Raw genomic sequence first — 20,471 nt, forward strand, 5'->3', positions numbered from 1 at the left:
TCTTACTCAACAGTATTTACTGTTTAACAGAAGAGCTCATAAGCTAGGATTAATGGTGTAAATTATCATTTAACAACTTACCTGAACAGCATCTTCAGAATTTCCTAAGCATTTGTGTATGGCACCAAGCAGCAAATTCCTCAAACCAACAGCCGATGAATCATCAACATCCTGACAAGCTTAATGAAAAGATTCCAGTAAACAAACAAGATGGATTGAAATCCTTCCTTAGACAAGAATTGTGGTCTATGGTGACTTTTAGTCTGATGATTAAATTTAACCAGAAAAAGGAGATGCTAGTAACATTAATATAAGTCAAAGTAATTTGGTTTCTTTTAAATACGATCTATTTTGTGTGAACCTCATCAAGCAATCTGTCACTCATGAGAACAATTCCTAACAGGAATGAATGGGCCGAAATCAAAAGGCAGTTGGTGTGTTCCTCTCACAAGAGGAGGAGAATCCATTTCTCTACTGGTCTTTGAAATATCCACTAAAAGGTAAAGTTAAGAAACAATTATCTCCTTCTGGTGTTATGGGAAACCATGTTGTCCCAGATATTGAAAGAAAAATACATAGTCAAAGTTACAAGGAGCACAGGGCAAGCAGTTCAGATTTGTTGATTTGTTCTGAATTGAAGCCAAGTGACAGGTGCACAAAAATCTGTACTAGACTTAAAAACCCAGTCTAGGGTATTTTGGCATCACAACTCTCAATGCTGATGAGAAGATAAGGCTCATTTTCCAGACCTTAGCTGGTCCACAGTCCAGGAACAGACTGCGCCTCAGCTGAGTAGTGCTCTGTTTCCAGAAAGAACTGGATCATGATGAACATAACTGTCCCCAGATGAGTTAGCCTCCATTTGATCAAGCTTATTAGCACCAGCTCTGTTAAATCAAGACTAGTTCCATGAGGAGCCATTTGGACTCATCTGCACCATTGCCTCCAGAAAGGCGGAGGCACTGGGAAGCCTGCGGGGCTTTTCATCCCTTCAGAAGGAGCTGAACTGCTGTTCCTGGAGCAGTAGAGCTCCTTCACATTCTGCCTCATCTCATAAACTCTGACAGATCTTAACTAGCTCCGCATTCACAACGCAGTTAATCCGCAACCCAAATAAGCCACCTATGAATAACTAAGAGTTGGCTGCATCAAGTATTTGGGCGCTACACAATACACGAGGCCGTCAACTCTCGCTTGTGTTTCAAGTCTCAAGTTACTTGGCATTTTACTTACAGAGATACATGTGGATACAAATTAATTCCTTTATTAAGTTAACTTCTAGCCCTGAGGAAAAGCCTGGAAACTTGCCCCAGCAAATTACACTCCAATGACTCAAGAGGAAGCAAATAAAAAAATAAAAATAAAAAATAATCCCCTATCATCTCATCATTCTTGAGATACGCATAAGGCACAGCAATAACATTCTCACTGTGCAGAAAGTCTTCAGCTAGGAATTGCTGATGCAGACACATCTATCAGTGTTATCCCTTACAAGAAGCGCATCTCTGAATTTTAATCTATACTATTTCACATTAAAATGCGTACCACCAGCTAGAAGCTTATAGAAGGAAGATATACACCGCTTCTGAGTGTGCGGGAAAGAAGCACGTACTCTTTACAACCTCTAAAACTGATTGTTCTGAAGGCAAATGACACAAAAAAAATGCTGCAATGTATTTTTAAGTAAGTAAATCTAATTTTAAAGTCTCCATTATCTTTGGAACTAGAAAACTAGGGATTTGAATGTAACCCACTGCCATCACACAATTTAAATGGACAAATTATCTTAAATAAAAACCAGAAGAAAACCCCAAAACTAGTCTTGACTCTCGACTTAAAGACTGGTAGTTTTCTCACTTAACATAAAAATTATGTACAATCCCCAAAAGTTCACAGTTACAGAAAAAAAGGAAGTATCTCTGTGGCAGACATTCTTTTCTTTATTTTCTAAATGAGCAGATAAGGACTTGAAACTGTTTGCAGAATGCAAACAAGACTGATCGCTGGAGGGATGGAGGGAGAAGTACTGAAAACTTCATGCCAAACACTGTTACTGCAAGCTTCATGTGACAGACATCCAAAGACATCTGGAGACTAGGAAAGAGGCAACCATAAAATGCTCCTTTCACCACTAAGATGGTGCCAGCAGCCAAGATAAACACAACCCTTATCATGTCATAGATGACCTCACAAGCTACGTATTTCCTCTTCAAGGAAACTGGCATGCAGAAACGAATTGGTAGGGTTTGTTTATTTTGTAGCTAGGTTTAAATGAGTTAAATTTTGCTTAGTGACTTTGAACAATAACTATTTCATTTTAAACAATGGGCAAACACAACTGATTAAAAAAACCAACTATATGCAGGAAGGCAGTTAAACTTCTCCCAAAAACCTATAACAATGGTAAAAATGAAGCATTAAGCCGAATCTTAATGGGTCATTATTCTATTGTTACTCAAACTGTTTTGCTATCACACGTGCATGCAGGTTTAAGTTTTCATGCTACAACAATCATCTAGTCCACACAACAGAAGAAAATTATACATCTCATTTAAAAAAAAAAAGGTAAATTAATAAATCAAGGAACCATATTATACCTTGGCTCATATGCTGTAAGTTCGAGAGAGAACAGTTTGGAAGGGCTTTCCATAAGTACAATACTTCAATGGATGCCAGGACACAGAGCTCTTTGGTGGGCATTTGTTTTCTAAATCTTTCTGCCTGCAAAGTGGGGAGAAAGAGGGAAGGGCGATTCGTCATCTGTCCTTTTACAGGAAGCATAATATTCACAAACAGTAATTCTGTTTCTTGAAAGCATCTAACATTTTATGAAAATAAAGTTGGTGATAACTCAGCTTAAAGACTTTAAGACTAAAAAGCAAAATCCTTCAATTAATTTAAGGGCTTATGTATCGATCAGATTAAAGCTTCCATGTATGCAGCCTAGATTTGGCTTATTGTATTGCACAATCCCAAGTACACACTGACTGGATGCTGAAACAGTAACATCTGCAAGAGCATCGGTTGGGAGCTATTTTCTAGATGACAACTAGCTTTCAAAATGAACTAAGGCTTTGACAAACAAGACTAGATAAAAAGGAGTAAGAAAGGCAAAACTAGAAGGAAAAGTACCAAAGCAACTACGACATCATGTATTTTTATCTTTAATGATTGCTTTACTTGTAAAGTGAATAGCTAATTCACATTTCTTTTGCTCGGTCCTCAAGATACATGACACTATTGTTTTTCCACCTGAATCCTTCCCACTAATTCCACAGAAGCAACATATGAGAAAACAGATATATCCTTCAAAAATAAATACTGGTGAAGAATCCAACAGAATTGCCAAGTGTAATTACTGTACTGAAACAAGTCGGCCTATGCTAAACCAAACCTTTTTCACTGAAAATTGTTCAATTTGATTGTTTTTTCTTTTGAAAAGCTTCTGAACTTCCTTGAACACATTCTGAGCACCATTGACATCACCAGTAGCTCCTTGACACACTGTAAGAACATGGAAATAAAAATACGTTAACACTACTTGGATATGAAACAGGAAAAAGATTAGATATCACACGGTCACAGGAAAAAAAACCAAAAACTACACACACTCCCAGAAAGGATCTAAGACTGGGGATTTGACAAACATGCAAATACCAACTGTCCCAGGTACCCTCTGTGATCATTAACAAGTCAGTACTTCTTTTTCATACCCATTAAAGGAACTAATACCACCCAACCTCTAAGGATTTATATTATTTATCTTTGCAATACATTGTTATACGACCTGTCACTGCACTGACAATTGTAATTGTATCTACATCTAGAAGGAGAAAGAGAGAAAGTACTTATGCACATGCATGCACGCGTACATTATACAAACAAACAAAATTATGTTAAGTCAGGCATAAAGCCGCATAAGCAGCAGGCAGTGTGGAAGTCACTATGTGCACTAGTAACTTTCCCAAAACAAAACAGTGCCAAAACCTCAGCACGTCACTGATTTATCACTTATCCAACACAGAATATACTCACCTGCTGTTAAATAAGCATAGTAGCACTGGGACCACCTGGATTCATTTTTAAGCCTTTCAAAGGATTCAAATGCATCTTTGAAATTCATCTCTATCATGCTGCACCAACCTAAAAACAAGACTAATTTAACTTCAGAGAAAGGACAGTAATTCAAATTTGGTGCCAACATTACTGAAACAGACAGTCTGTTATGAGACCTTGAGCTAGTTTAGCAATTACACCAATAACTGGAAAAGTTCAAACCAAAACAAATTAATGACATACATTTAAAGCCTGGTTAAAATTTACTGGGACATGTTGAATTATAAGATTTCACACAAAACAATGGATCCACTTCAGAGCAACAACAAATCTATGCAGACACTAAAAACTTTTTTTTTTTTTAAATTTAAATACTATATTTTGTAAGATTCTGAAACTTACAAAGCTATTACTTGCTCCCTTATCCTTCCCTACTATGACAAGATCCTTTAATGAGACATATTTAAAGCTTGAAGTAACATATCTTCTCCACTCCAAAGATTTGTATGCAAACTAAGAACATATAGCATATTGCTATTGATAGAAGGAAATGAAATACAGGTCCTGCAAACTGTGAAGCTTCACTAGACTGATTAGGTTTTGGCACAGAAATGGTGATTCCACAGACAAATCAGATGAATGAATTTCTAATTTTAAATAATATTCTGTAGGTGAACAGTTTGCCCTTGATTCTATAGTCTACTCTCTGATTTTGCATTACCTTGTCTTTGCAGAAAACTTGAAAATTATGAAAAATTGTTGAATTCTACTTGCCCAAACAAGAAGACAGGATTATTAACATAATCCATCTAAGACAAAGGCCAGTATTCTAAAACCTTTTAAAAAATCCTAATAAAAATAATCTGGTTTGTTTATTGAAGTTGCTAGTCTAAACTTGAAAGTGAGCTATTTATAGTATAAACATAACCAACTTACCTATTTCATATAAGCAGACATGTTGAATCTCCCTTTGGTCTGTTGCAAGTTCCAAAGCGGTATGAAATGAGGTCAAGGCACTATTGATTTGACACTAACGAAAGTGAAAGAAAAAAAAAAATCAAATGTCTGAAATTTAAAATTTGTTGGATATTTTGATACAGAAATAAATCAGATTTCTGTTAATATGTATTTAAAAATAATTATATGCTTAAAAAATAAATTGAAGTGTCTTACGGATTGCAGACTCTAGTTTGATTAGATGAAAGAGGTACAACATCCCATTGAGAAGAAAACCTCAAAATTCATTTTAGACTCTAGATTATTTTAAATGAGCTAAACCCAACCACAGAGCTAACAGTTTGAAGGAGAAGGGCTAATATTAATTCAATATACCAACTCCACATTGCAATTCCTTTGGTTGTCTTCCCTCCTCCCAGTTCTCTCGACCTGATCACTTTTGAATGGAAGTATAGGCAAATTATGACAGAGCCTTTATTTACAATGATAAAGGAGCATCTTAAAGAGGTCCCATAGTGAACAGATTTTTCCATATATTTCATATTCATGATATGAAACATAATACAAAAGCCAACTTATAAAAGACAACGGAAGTAAGTATCACTAATACAAAGCAACTCAGATTTGTATTTAAATGAAACTTTAGACAAGAATGCAAAGCATTTGCTTGCAAGGCACTAACAATCAGTTCCACCATGTGCAACAGTAAAAATTAGAACATACGGTAAGAAACTTGCACTCAAAGTTATATAAAGAGAGAAATGTAAAATACTACAGAGTTAAAGGGGGAAGGGGGGTAGTAGAAGAGTTTAATAATGTAGTAACAATCACCAATAACTCACAGCCAGGTCAGATCATCTCTCAATCTTAAAAATCAGTGGCTGTATTCCTTCCATTTGCTATTAAGTCCGAAATGCACTGGTTCTGTGCAATAAGCTTTTGAGTAATTTCATTTCTACTCTTATTAGTCATTTCATTTTTAAAAGTCTTATGTTTTTAGCATCTGCTAATAAAGTTTAGCTTTCTGCACAGTAAGGGTATCTTTAATGTTTCATTTCATTTATTTTAAACTTTTTCATCTTTTTCCACACTTTTCACCACTTTAAGCAACAGTTAACAGAGAATTCGTAAGTGCTGCACGACATGCAAGAAGATAAAAAGGCATATGAGACTAAAAAAACATTTCGATAAAATCATTAGTTACCAACAGCTTAGCAAAAGAGAGGCTGACAGTTTTGTAAGAACTAGAACAATAGTTCTTTTGACTACCTTAATTTCTAGTTTTCCCAGCCTAGGATGGGACTTCTCCATAACAATCATCATAAAGGGCGGGATGCAAATCAACATTTAATTAGTTTCATACACAGATGCACTATATATCCCAATATGGCCTATACTCACTTTAATAGTGTTCCTATATTTATTCTCACATACAATTACAATAATTTGTACAACAGAATAATCTTTAAGCCACTCTCTGCTGGCTAAGCATGTAAGTGAAAGAAAGCCTTGAAAAAGCAAACCTGTTATCTACACAAGCATAAGTGAATTCAAAAATTCCTGCAAAAATCTGCAGCATTGTATCTTAAGACCACACACAGAGCTCTAAAGTGATTTTATTAGATTTTCTTCTTTGTCTCACAAGGGAAAACTGTTTTAGTTGCTAAGGAACAATTTAACCATAAATCATATATATTGCATCAAGACAATACAACTGCCAGCAAAATGATTCACAGCTGTACCAATATAAACAGCGTACACTCAGAAAATAAAACAGTGATTAAGACTAAGATGCTTGTTGGTATGACAGAAGAATATACTACACAAAGACAGGTGAGTTATATTTGCCCTCAAAGTTACCAGGGAGCCTGAACAATGTACACCTTTGTTTACTTTTGTAGCAGCACATTCTCTCCACTGCACTGATGCTGCATCACCCCAAACACGACTTCCTGGAAAATAAGTGTTATGAGCCCAGACTTACAGAAAAAATAAAATAAAATTATGTCAGCTTAGAACTTATCTTTGTGCTAAGAAGTTCAGAAGTTCAGTAAATCCATGTTTTGAATGCTTCTGAGAAAAATGAAGAAAAAAACCCAAACAAACTCACTAAATATTTAGTCCTCTGTGACAATACTCTGCCTTCTAAAAACCTAAAAACTTGAAAATATAAATCACTTATTTGTAGGGCACGTTATTCTACACAATGACTAATGGCAATTACCTCATTGTCTGCAATGCCATACACCAGCCTGGGGCAGCACATGGAATACTGACTATCTAGTAATATACAAGTCCAGTTAGTTGAATACTCAATCTTCTATAATCCATTTCTCTAACTGTCTAGATTTCGACATCTGTTTAATTTTTCCTTAAGCATCAAGTTCAGTAAGTATGTTTCAGAGACATTTCTTAATAAAGTTTCAGTCATCTCCAGGGATTGTGACAACATGCTGGAATGTGAATTTCTGCTCTTAGTATTAATTCTTAAAATAAATTAATTACTACCTGTTTACCATTTCAGAGAATAAACAAAATTATAAAGTCCCAAGAATCTGCAAATATAACATCATGGCTGACACATGAAATTGATGTTCCTGAGATTTAAAAATATATATATATGCACATACACTTGTAATTCCTTCAACAGGCATCACTCATGCCTCTCTTGGACATAAACCAAATACAAAAGAAGATTAATCCATAAATGTGCAATATACAGAACTACATAACCATAAAGAGGATTATTAAAGCTAGCATGAGAACCATAATCTTCCATTTTTTGACTTCAGATTAAAACCAAAACCACCTCAACCCACCAAGCATCTACGGAGATTCCTGAGCTGACAAACATTTCCTCCTCAAGTTGTTCTGAAATCTCAGGACACTTTCTCTCTCCCAGGACCTCTCTATTCTCAATTGACACTATGAATTTGTAAAGCTTTTAAGAAGTCATGCTCATAATTAAGGGGAAAACAGCAAACAATACCTACCAGGGGACAATTTACACTGGAGGACACTATATGGAAATTTCAAAGCCTGTATTTTCTCTTCCATAATAGCAACCTCCCCATTTTTTTCCCTAGACATGCCACAAAATTAAAATAGAGTAAAACTAGGATCCTGTATTTTATAGCCTAGAACAAGTGCTGCCCAGGGAAGTGATCAAGTCACCATGCCAGGAGGTATTTAAAACAGTCATAGATGTGGTGCTTAGTGACATGGTTTAGTGGTTGGACTTGGCAGTGTTAGGTTTATGGTTGGACTTGATGATCTTAAAGGTCTTTTCCAACCAAAAGGATTCTAAGTAACTAGAGAGGCCAGTACAATTCCTTAAAATAAATCTTGACACTACGCAAGCTCTGAAAATTTATTTACTTACGACATCACTGTGATTTTATTCCAGAAAATTCATTTAAGACTTTTCAATGCTTATTATAGTCTTGCCCTCAGTCTACTTTTCTGTGCCACACCCTCCCACCCCTAAATAAGAATGATACAACTGATACCCAGATATCTACAAAAGGTAACTAAAAAAAGCAAGAGTACTTGTCAGCAGTATATTTAAGTCCGTGACACCACTGCACGTTTTCACCAGGCCTGCACATCAAACACACAGTAGCACACCTGAATGTACCACCAGTGTTTTGCCTGTCAGCTGAAGTATTTGGCACTTTTTCCTTCAGACTCTTACCATGTACCTATACCAACTGAACTCTATAGATCAGGACTCAGAACCTGAGTTTTTTGTCCCAGCCCCAGAGATTTCTTCTTGTTTATATATGCACACACGGAGTCTGTTCCAATCAAAAGAGAAGCAATCTTGCCCAGTTCACGATTCTGTCAAACACTTTGTTTTTGTTTTATACACTTAACTGCTCTCCACATGAAGCTATCGATCTATTTACTGGGGTAATGTGCACTATTTAAAAAAACAGATGGAGTTTTTAAAAAAAAATATTGCAGATTAGGAAAAAAAAAGGTAAAATTGCAAGCTAAAAAGTGCAAATACATAAGATTCAGAACACCACCTTTTACTTTGCCCTCTCCCATGCTACCACCGTGGCCACCTTTCACTACTGGCCACAATACCACACTTGAATGGTCTAAGTTACAGTTTTAAAAGTAAATTGGTATTTATTAACATAATTATAATATTACACAAGACACACTTAGCAAATGGATGGCAATATTTTTATTTTCACAGTAATTAGAAAGGCCCAAGGGTATAGCCAGAAATTCTGGATTTCAGACCAGTGGGTTTCAGCATCTATTATACTAACTACATTTTTAAGTACCCTTCAGGCACAAGTATAAAAGCATTATTCTCACTTGTTTTTAGCAGCTTAAGCTTACATGAAACACCATTGTCAGCTTTAGTGGAAAGTATTTCAAAGATGGAAATAGTCAGGCATTCACAAAGAAATATTTGTGAGGCTGAATACATGCCATAAAATCACAAGTCAAGAACAGCAATAGTTATATCCATAAAAACAGCCTAAGTGAATTATGTAAAAGTCAGGAAAAATACTACTTTAAATACACAGTCTCTTAACCTACTATTTGAAAAAGCGACATTTGACCAGCCTACCAGTGCAACCTTTGACTTTCTGGTGCACTTTCATTCCAGCTTTCTCAGATCATCCTCCTCTCATTTCCCCTCAACTCACTTCAATAGTATCCAAATGCTTTCAGACTTCATTTCCCAAAAACGTGAATCTGGGAAAAAAGTTGAAAGATAATTTGGTACACATTTACAGTACCTATACATCTACTTCCTAGAAAACTGAAGTCTGTTAAGGCTTTTAATGACTAATATTCATACATGCTTTTTGGAACACAAAGCATTATACAGCCACATGCTCTTCGTTTGTCTTTCATAGCTCTGTCACTGTGAAATCTTCCTTCCTCCTCAACTGCCTGCCTTGGCAATTTTCTCCTTTGTCAGATTTGTGTCTCACTGTCCAGCCTTGCACTACTGCTTCTGCCTGAGATAAGTTTCTCTGCCTCCAGTTGCCCATGGCTGAACTGTGCTCCTTACTGTTGCTTTTCTCCATAGAAAAAAACCACACATACACAGCTGTGTGTGTGCGTATACACATTAGCATATACACACACACAGACTTGCTAATAGAAGCAGAATATACCATCACCTTAAAGTTACACAAAAATTGTAGGATTAAAGGCTATAAGCATATCTGATGGACTGAGTGCTAGTAGGCTTTGTATTAGAGCCTACAACGATCATTACAGATTCTTACTTCCAGAACACACAATGTCTTTGGTATAACAACATATAAACTGCCTTTCATCTGTGTACAATTAAATTTTATGACAGAATTGTTAAAAGATAACAGATGTTAAAGGCTATAGAAGATACAATCTTTAGCTCAAGGTATGCTTTAAGTGCTTACAGGTTAAAGCAGAGACTTACCATCTTCAGTAAGCCATCTCAGAATAATATTTCCATGCCTGGCAGAAAGAATTTAAACCTACCTGTGCATTAATAATTTCAAAGAAAGCCAAATAAGCACTTCATAAGTTTCGCAGGAGCTCCACTCAGCTCCCTCAGCGATGAAGTAGAAATTACTACTCAGCACATTAGTTTGTAATTGAAGAGTCTCTGTGCACTTCTGTTTCAGAATGTACAATAAGACCAATGCCCGGATTTGGGACATCAGTAACTACAAGTGCATTGTGCAGAAACCCAGTGCAGCTCCCCATGCCATTGCCACCAGACATCTGCCCTCACTATTATGTCAACAACATTTGAGCAAATTAAGCTTGCAAATTCTTAACAGAATCTACAGAAGAGCTTGAGACAGTGAACCAAAACATTTAGATGCAGCAAAGCCTCAACGACACAGTACCACTTAGAACAATGGAATGACAGGGGAACAAAAAAACAAAACAAAAAGCAAACAAGCAAAACAAAACAAAAAAAGCACTCCTGAATGGAAACGCTCTCATGCAAACCAATACATGAATAGGGATATTTAATTCCTGTTCGCAACAGGCTTTCTGCTGACAAAGGGTATGGCTACATAGCATAATGCATAGCATTCTGCCTGCCTCAGCTAACTTTGTTAACATGGCCAGATTGTCTCTGGCACAAACTATTTCACTTGGAGCTAAACTTTGGTGTCTATATATAGCATCATTTAATCATAGAATCTTTCAGGTTGGAAAAGACCTCTAAGATCATCAAGTCCAACTGCCAAATGCACAATACTCTAAGATAATAGGTAAAGAACTCTGCTTTGAAACATAACAGTACTCCAGAAAGGGACTGACTACACAAAACTCACTCTCACCCCAAACCTACCCTCTGTATTTACGCATAGAAACATATACTCAGTTTATTGACAACTACATTTACAATTTTGCCCTAGCTTGCCATGAAAGCCAGAAGAATCATGTAACAGTTGAATTTTATTCCTCATGACTCTGAACATGAAAAAAAATTCCAAATACCAAGTCATACTCTGGCAATCAACATAGCTACATTTTCAGCTGCACTTGCATTCATTTTGTAGCTATTCCTAACAAATTTAATTTTTACTACAAGAATGGAACATGCACATAATTAAACAAAGACCGGTAAAATCTTTCACACTCAGAAACAGCAACACTTCCCAAAGACTGACAGCTTGCCTGTGACAGTGCAATTCCCCAAATGCACTTTTTCTTTCAGAAAGGCAAGAAAAAAAGAAAATATCCAAACCCCATCCAAGAATATGCCTGCACAGCCCGGTAGGCCACAGAAGTGTGCCTCCATTCTCCTGTTCTGTAACTATTGCTACCTCCCCCTCAAAATATTAAGTTGTATTTGAGAGAGTTAACTGCAAACTCTAGCAATGAATGACCATCTATATTAAGATACCGATTATGATGTTGAGACGAAGGGTTTGAACATTCTGGCTTTGTGCTATTGTGTTGGGTTTTCTTGTTAATGTAATTGCTCTGGAAATACTCTGGTCTGATAAGAGCAGCAGCTAGGAATTGAGTAGTTAGAAGTATTCATCACCATCTTGTACTACCACAAATTCTTAAAGAGTAACTCAGCCAAAAACCACGAGGCTGCTACAGTGTTTGAATAACGCTCTACAACAGCATTCAAAACACATTTTCAGTGAATACATTTCTGCTTGGGTCAGACCTCACCCTTAGCAAAAGAAAATATCCTGGTTTGACTTCTTAAAAGTAAAAGCAGTTATTTGAGGGAAATTATTGCAGAAAATTAGCTGTATATGAAAAATGCACAAAATGAAAAGGGGAAGATAAATGCTATGTACTCAGCAGATAATACTCAGATTTTAGCTTGACAAGCAAAACTGAAATGGCTATTTATACCACAAGAAACTGGTAAGTGACCAAAAACACTTCCTTTTAGCACAGAGCTACAAATGTATCAAGTAGTTGAAAAAGAATATCAAAGTGCCATTAATTCAGATAGTAGTGGAAGAGCAGGCTTAGCATGTGAACTTGAAACTAGGAAGGAGTTAATCCTTTCTTTTTACTTGTCTGCCCATGTACCTATACCTTTAGTCGCAATTTGCTGAAGCTTGTGCAGTTCATTCACATTAGAAAAATATAAGAGAAAGGGAAGAAGGGGGAAGAAATCAGTCAAAAGGAAGAAAACATGTGGTACCTCTAATCGCTGTATCCTTCCCTTGAAGAACATGAACAGAGAGGAATTTGGATAAGCAGATTCTTTTTTTGCAAGAATTTCTTTCGCCTCTTTCAACCCTGCCTTGTTATCACTGCCATCAAGGGCAAAAAAGGGACGAACAACTGTGTGGTACCACAATAGAGCTAATCTACAAGAAACATAAGAGTAAAAAAGATTACAGCTCGTAAACAGAAATTTAAGGATATCGTTCTACACAGGCAAATTTTTTAAACAATTCTGAAAGACAAAGAAAGATACGAAGCTTTTCTTATACAACCTAGTTTTAAAACAAACACACTACTATTGCCATACATCACCGTATCCTAAAACTGCACCTGAATATACAATTCAGTGCAATTACCCAAAGGTACAATCAAGCTCATAGCATCAAAGCAGTTGAGCCTTTAGAACTTTGTAGATTTTTAAAAAAAGAAAAACCCACAGGAAAACTTTGAAAATTAATTGTTCATTAGGGGGGGAAACTCAACAAAAAACCCAAACAAAAAAAAAACCCAACAAAACTAAACACACCATCAGCAGACACACTTGAAATCATCATCAAAAAGAAATACATCCGGAGCTCAGAAGGGCAGACATCTACATGACCTATTTCGCTCCTGGAAACAAGGGCAGAGCACAAAAATTTCCAAGACCATCTGAAGGAGGAAACACCCCCAAAAATACCATTTTTTTTTTTCCTCCCAGAAAGGCAAAACCACAAATCAACAGGAACATTTAATCTTAAGCTTTCTTAACCAATCAGAAATCCTATTCTTCTCCTCAAGCAGAAGAGACTTTACCTCTGCTGTCAACGTTTCAAAAATGACATCTGATGGTACTTGCAGTAGATCCAGGAATGAAAGCATTAATTTGGAGATAATGGAATAATAAACCCATTTATGAGGCCAGTTTAAATTAGGTCTGGCTAACCTTTTGCTTGACAAAAAGACTGAATGCTGTATGAAGGCTTGGGAAAAAGAGTACACAAAAAATACTCCTCTAAAAAGACTAGAAGGGAACATCCCATTTTACTCAGATGCTAAAATTAAAAATACACTGGAAAAGATCTTTGGCTAATAGTAACGATAAATAGCCAAGTTAGATCAATTACTCATACAAAATAGTACGTTCTCCATAGCAGAGAATATAACTTGGGTAAATTTACTCAGCCTTTGGGAGGTGATTTCATTTATGCTGCTGGCATATAAATTACTAGGCATTAGAATAGCAGGTTCTGAAGAATACAGCAAAATACTGACACAAACCCCAAATACATGTAAATAACTAACAGCAAAGAGATCTCATACACTAGTAAGTGATGAATTTACTAAACTATGGCATGTTAAACAACATATTACAAGTTTATTTTACCTGCTGTTGTTTCCTTTAAAGCAATGAGGTTTTGGTTTTGACTTTTTTCCAGTTACTTACTTTTAGTACTAAGTTATCTACCAAAGCATTTCAATATAGCTACTCACGTAGCTAAAGGGGCCTTCATGTCCTTACTTTCACTTGCATACATCAGTGAAGAAAGCCCCTGTAGGCGGTCTCCAGGAAAACCCAGCAGGTTGATGATTTTGAGCAGGTTTGGGGGCACCATGGATATGCAAAGATGAAAAAGTCCATATCCAAAGCTAACAGCACCTTTCAGTCTGTTTAGCGAATCCTCCGTTACACCTTCTGCAGCAACATGATTATCATTTGCAGCATCAAAAGTCAAGGATTCCTGAGTTGTTTTCTTCTGATACATTTCCTGAAGTGTATTAATGTCCATATAGCACTTATTGTAAATTTTCCAGGCTTTTCGGAGTATCCACCCACCTTTTATGTATGCTAAAAATCAAGGAAAAAATATTTTAAGGACATATTTCAAAAGTAGAACACAGTAAGTAGTAAATGCTATTTCACAAATCCTAGGACGCTCTCTCTATTTGCATTAACTTATTGTATAAAGGATTTTGTAATAGCTACTGTCCTCTCAAAGAGGTCTTTCATACTGGGCACTACAAATTCAAGTGCTTTTCAACCAGAGACTTTAAAACAGCATGCAATAAAAAATGGACTTCCCTTCAGCTATACAGCAATACAACTGTCAGAAAGAAAGAGAGAAATCAAAAGAACTTAATGCTGGATTCTTCTCCACTATACAATGGAGATGAAATGGCTGTCTGGCAAACATGGAGAAGCAAAACTCAAAGAGATTACATCTCTTAAGCCCAAATGATGTTAAAAGACAGTCGATGGAAAAATACTAAGAAAACCAAACCCCTTCCTTTGGCTTAGATAATAAGATTTTCAACATCATCATTTCCCTGCCTCTCATATAAACACAGCACCTTATAATTAAGAAAAATAACAGAATAAAAAAACACATAAATTTTATGGGTTTAAACCATTTTTCAGTTGCCTAACTTTCTCAATTTCAAATGCAAGATGGGTACCCAAATTTCCCTAAAAAAATCTGGTCTTGAGCATTCTCAGTTGAGAATGAGAGAATTCTCAGTCTCATTAGTTTCTTTACATGAGGGTAAAGAAAGGCATGACACCAAAAAACAAAGATGTCCAATCTGCCTATCTACACAGCTTTCATCCTGGTTACAGCACATCCTTGAATAATGATAAGTGGTAAACAGAAAACAAACACAGAATATACTTGTACATGTTAATTGTAGACACCAGCATTTTGTATATGATAGAGCCCTGAGAGTTTGGAAGTCCAGTGACAAAGGAGTTAACTAAAAATGAGAGAAAATAAAAGCATGATTATAGTAGCAGTGTTCTAAACAGATTTTCACCAAGTTTGCAGAGATCAGCGTTATGCCTGATGCCAGAATTAGATCATAACAGGTAGGGTGTGTCAAAGAAAAGGAAAATGCTATTAATATCAAATCACTCTTTATAAGCCTTTGACACCTTTGACAAAATCCTTCCAATCACAAAAAAACATTTCTAGAGAAAGTACCATCACAGACTAGACTACCTCTTTTTGGATTCTTGTTGTATGAAGAGGAGATGAAGCTACTTTGAGTCTTAAGAAATCACACTGAGAAAGACTGCAAAATTCGTATTCTCAGTTGTGACAGAAGGGTTCTGTCAACATGAACTTAAAGTATTAAAAAAAAAATTAATCCTCTATCTTGAGCTTCATATTGAAGTGTTACAATAAAAAATGTGAACCCCTGCCATGATTCAGCTGTATTAAAAGACTAACATTAATTTTAAGCAATTAGGTCAGTTCTTGTCTGCACAGGCTGTTTTAAAAGTGATGTGGTTCACCACAAGATGAATGCTCATACAACTATGCATAGCAATGCAGCAGACAAATAAGGAAAACCCCACATTTTACTTATCCTGCAGGTAGTGTTTCTGCTAACTACTGTGTTCTGATGCATGCATCAAATGGAAAGGATATGATGTAGAAGAAAAATATAGTTTTAGGCTTTACTTCCATTAGTGTGCTGTCAGGAACAGTTCACTAAGACAGCATAACCCTAATAGATTTGCTGTGTCAAGGTAAAACAGTCTAATAAATGGAAATTATTAATTTCTGACTTTTTAAACATAAAAATTCAATCAAGCCCAATCGCTGAGCTGATTTCCCAGCATGAACTTCTGAAAGTAGTTAGACCCGTGACAGCAGTGGTAAATATCAAGAAAAGGTAGTTCAATATTGCTGTGGGAAACAAATATAAGTTGCTGTGTTACTGTCTTTATGATGAAGCTAGTTCTAATACATCCATGAGGGTGGAAAGGAAAATCTAAAATGTGTTAGGCATACGAGAAAGCAGCTTGCATGTCATCATATGCTTCTTGTCAAACTGTTCCAGGAAGAAAAACACAAGAAATTTTTCACCCATCCACTGATCAGAAATATTTATCTGCTCTGAGGAATGCATTTCTTTTTGAAATTACAGTCACTTCAATAATCTGCTTGCTATTTCTGTACAGAAATATGATTAAAATAAAAGATGTTTATACATAATCAGAAAGATAATATAATAAAAAAACTGAAATAATGGATCCACCAGTTCAGCAACAGCAGTACCTAGCAGTCACTGAGGTGGCATTTAACTGCTTGAAATTTTAACTAAAGATTTCAAGCATATTCTTTACTCACTATAGAGTAATTCAAATATACCGCATGTTCTGCAGTACTCTGCTACCCACTTCAGTTCTCTAAGTAGCAAAAAAGAGAAAGGGAACAGACACCATTCTCAGTTACAGCATCCAACATAGTTATGCAGCTGCAGAATACACTGAAATAAGAAAAAAGCTTCAAAAAGGCCCCCACCCCCCAAATGAAAACCCAGAACTGCACACAAAAAAATAGTAAGAAAACCTTTCTGCGGCACTACACACACAGCAGTCAGAAATACCCCCTGAATTTCTGCTACCTAGAACCCCATTCTTGACACCACAGCTTGGAACAAACTAAGTCTGTACATCACAGAAAGCATTATGTCCTTGACTGAAGATCTTAGTGTTATTTTAAATAATCCAAATCTTATTTCCCCAATTCCTTTCAGCTGATCAGCAGGGTTATCACTGACAATCTGGTCTGACTGCCATCTCTTGGTGTTCATTGATTTGGTAAGAACCTGGGAAAGCGGTCACTTTGTATATGACCTTGACCATATTTTCTATAAACTCATGGATGAAAGCATGTTTTAAGATTATGCAAGAGATCTGAGAATGCAAGCGAATATTAGAAACAGCTTTGCAACGGAGATGAGGAGGTTTGTATTCAACACGACAGGATTAACTTCTTTGGCATGCGAGGATGCACTTTGGTGACCAGATAATAAGAACTGATTCAGCAGTTCCATCATCAACACACTTCATTTAAAATTACTATCGCTGGCAGTTTGTCATCCCCCTGAGCTGTCATGAACACAATGCATACGGGACATTAGGATTTTCCCAGTGGCCTGGACTTCAGCTGTTGATAGCTTCTTATCTTGCAGGCCACACGAAGCACACAGATGCTACCCATTTTTGTACTAATTCCTCAAATGCCTCTGTGCGAACACGCAAAGGATTCCAACCCATCTAAGGGGAATCAGTTGAATATGATTATTGGTAAGAAAAAAGCGGAGAGCTGTTATCGGTAGCAATCCAATTCATTTTATGATACTACTACCTACACAAAGATAGAACAATACGTGTGTGTACAAGTGTACCAATCTTGGAATGTTACAAATGGAACTGTGCTTTCTAACAAAACAATCTTCTTTACTGAGTCATATTGCCACTTTATGATCAAGCTTTATTAAAAAGATATCATGCAAAAAATACATCTAAACATTAAAGCCACAGCACACCTGATAACTCTTGTTTTACAAATGAGAGCACAGCCAAGTAGACTTGACAGTCTGCTACAATTATTTGTCTTTGTAGACGATCTATCATGGATAGAGTAGATTTTCGTCCATCAACCTGTTTGGAATACACAAACACAGAGCACAGAAAACTGTTAACAAAGATAATATAGAATACTAGTCTAAATCTGACAAACTAAAAATTCCAAAATTAACTGCAAGTGGTAGTATTGCTACTAAATTAAATCAGCATTTGAAGTGCAAAACTATGCTAAAATTCCTTTGACAGGTCATCAAGCAAGATCCTACTTAATAAATAGGGAAATCTTACACATATACTATTATCAACTGTTCTTATTATTATAGAAATACTCAGAACATATTTAAATTTCATTTGATTATTACTAAGTGCAAGCAAAAGATGTTAGATAGGAAGAGCACAGAAAGGCGTATATGACAATTGGCAGGGAAAATACAGTGCCTCTTAAGAGCAGAGAGTTAAGTATGTGTCATGGTTTAACCCAGCAGGCAGCTAAAACAACCACACAGCTGTTTGCTCACTCCCCCCTACAGTGGGATGAGGGAGAGAACTGAAAAGAAAAAAAAAAGGGAAAACTTGTGGGTTGAGATAAAGACAGTTTAATAGGAGAGAAAAGGAAGACGACAACAACAACAACAGAATATACAAAACAAGTGATGCACAGCACAATTGCTGAAGCCAATACTCAGCTAGCTCTTGAGCTAAACTGCTTCCTAACCCACCACCCAGTTATATATGAAGCATGACATCATATGGTATGGAATATCCCTTTGGCCAGTCTGGGTCAGCTGTCCTGGCTGTGTCCCCTCTCAACTTCTTGTGCACCCCCTCCCGCCTTCTCATTGGTAGGCCAGTATGAAAAGCTGAAAAGTCCTTGACTGCTTGGCAACAACTAAAAACATCAGTGTGTTATCCACATTATTCTCATCCTAAATCCAAAACACAGCACTGTACCAGCTGCTAGAAAGAAAATTAACTCTATTTCAGCCAAAACCAGGACAGCATGTCAGGTACAATATTTTTTACAGAGTAAACTAAATATTGAAAAGAAACAGCTTCTATTTCTGCTGTAGATCTGCTCTGTCACACTAGGCAGGCCACACTGGACATTTCTATACTACTACTATAACTAGTTCTCAATCTGCATGCTTTTTTCTTCCTTCATTATTTAGAATGAAAAATCTAAAAAAAGGAAGGGAAATTCCCTAGGAATATGCCTGGCACACAGCACTATGCAGCCTCAACATCACAACTTTTGAACATTACTGGAGCATGTATGAATTCAAGTTAGCTGAAATTAGATAGGCTACAAGCTTCCTGAAATAATTTTAGTAGGTCACTAATTTGAGGTGTTAAGAAAATAATTACTAATATCAATGCAACCCACTGCTTTAGAAGAATAACTACCCAAGTATTTCATGATAATTAGGAAATGCAAGCAGAATATTTGACTTAACTTCTAAATTTATTATTAATCTCAACTCCACATATCAAAAATGACCTATTCAAAATACAAAAAGGACAGAAAGAAAGTTTCCAGAAATATTTATCCAATATACAATTCTGTGTTTTTCACAAATAACGTTCTTACATTCTTTTTAATTTTATTCTTGATTGTTTCTATAACTCCAGCTTCTTCGCTTTCACAAAGCTTCTCTGTGGCCTTTAAGTCATCACACGCCAGTTGCATTTTCTCTTCTTCAAATGTCATCATGGCATTCTACCAAAAACCAAACAGATTTGAATGATAAAAAAATTTTTATTTCTACAAAATTTTCTATTTCTATTTTTATTTCTACAAAAGCTATAGGATAGTAAAAGTTTTCATAAAAACTTGACAATAAAACTTACTTTTTCTTAAAAAGTATTAAGACACACCCATCAGTGCACATACTTCTACACAGAAACAAACTAGAAATTTGAGAGTTTTACCAAAAGACAAATTTCAAGACAAATCAGAACATACTAAGTTCTAACTCCTTGTCTGAAAGCTTCAAATGCAGTTAAACTGAATGCGCTGTCACATTACATTAAATGGAAGAAAAAATTATCTAAATTAATTTTCAGTTACTGTTATGTAAGGCACAATTTGCATCTGTGCAGATACTGCTTTTATATAATCCATCCACATAAATAATAGGCCTCCAAAGTCAGTAACAAGTAACAGCTACTGCATCACACAAAATAATAACCACAATTCCTACATATGTAGGAAGAAAAAAACCGCATCCGACTCCAACTACTGCTGAACCAATTTAGAAAGAATTTCAGGACAAGAAACTTCTTTTCTTGATGCTTTATTAGACGAAAGCTCTGAATGACACAGGCACACAAAGTGCTGCTGATGCTATGTTTAGAACAGTAGCTAAGCAAGATATTTTCAAGAGCCACTGATGCTTCACTGCGATGTTACACTGGTTCAGCGCAT

At 36.1% G+C, this 20,471-nt stretch overlaps 1 protein-coding gene across 1 annotated transcript in view; it reads right to left on the minus strand.

The window, feature by feature from the left end:
- The window catches only part of TTC39C (tetratricopeptide repeat domain 39C), a 40,948-nt gene that overhangs the window by 8,613 nt on the left and 11,864 nt on the right, over positions 1 to 20,471 (minus strand). The window contains exons 3-11 of the mRNA XM_054814181.1: positions 19,635 to 19,763; positions 18,007 to 18,121; positions 14,164 to 14,518; positions 12,665 to 12,833; positions 4,993 to 5,086; positions 4,036 to 4,143; positions 3,395 to 3,504; positions 2,598 to 2,721; positions 82 to 179 (exon numbers count right to left, since the gene is read on the minus strand). Coding sequence (XP_054670156.1) covers positions 82 to 179; positions 2,598 to 2,721; positions 3,395 to 3,504; positions 4,036 to 4,143; positions 4,993 to 5,086; positions 12,665 to 12,833; positions 14,164 to 14,518; positions 18,007 to 18,121; positions 19,635 to 19,763 — 1,302 coding nt within the window. The remainder of the gene's footprint in view (positions 1 to 81; positions 180 to 2,597; positions 2,722 to 3,394; positions 3,505 to 4,035; positions 4,144 to 4,992; positions 5,087 to 12,664; positions 12,834 to 14,163; positions 14,519 to 18,006; positions 18,122 to 19,634; positions 19,764 to 20,471) is intronic.

The sequence above is a fragment of the Grus americana genome, chromosome 2, assembly GCF_028858705.1.
Source record: "Grus americana isolate bGruAme1 chromosome 2, bGruAme1.mat, whole genome shotgun sequence".
Lineage (NCBI taxonomy): Eukaryota > Metazoa > Chordata > Aves > Gruiformes > Gruidae > Grus > Grus americana.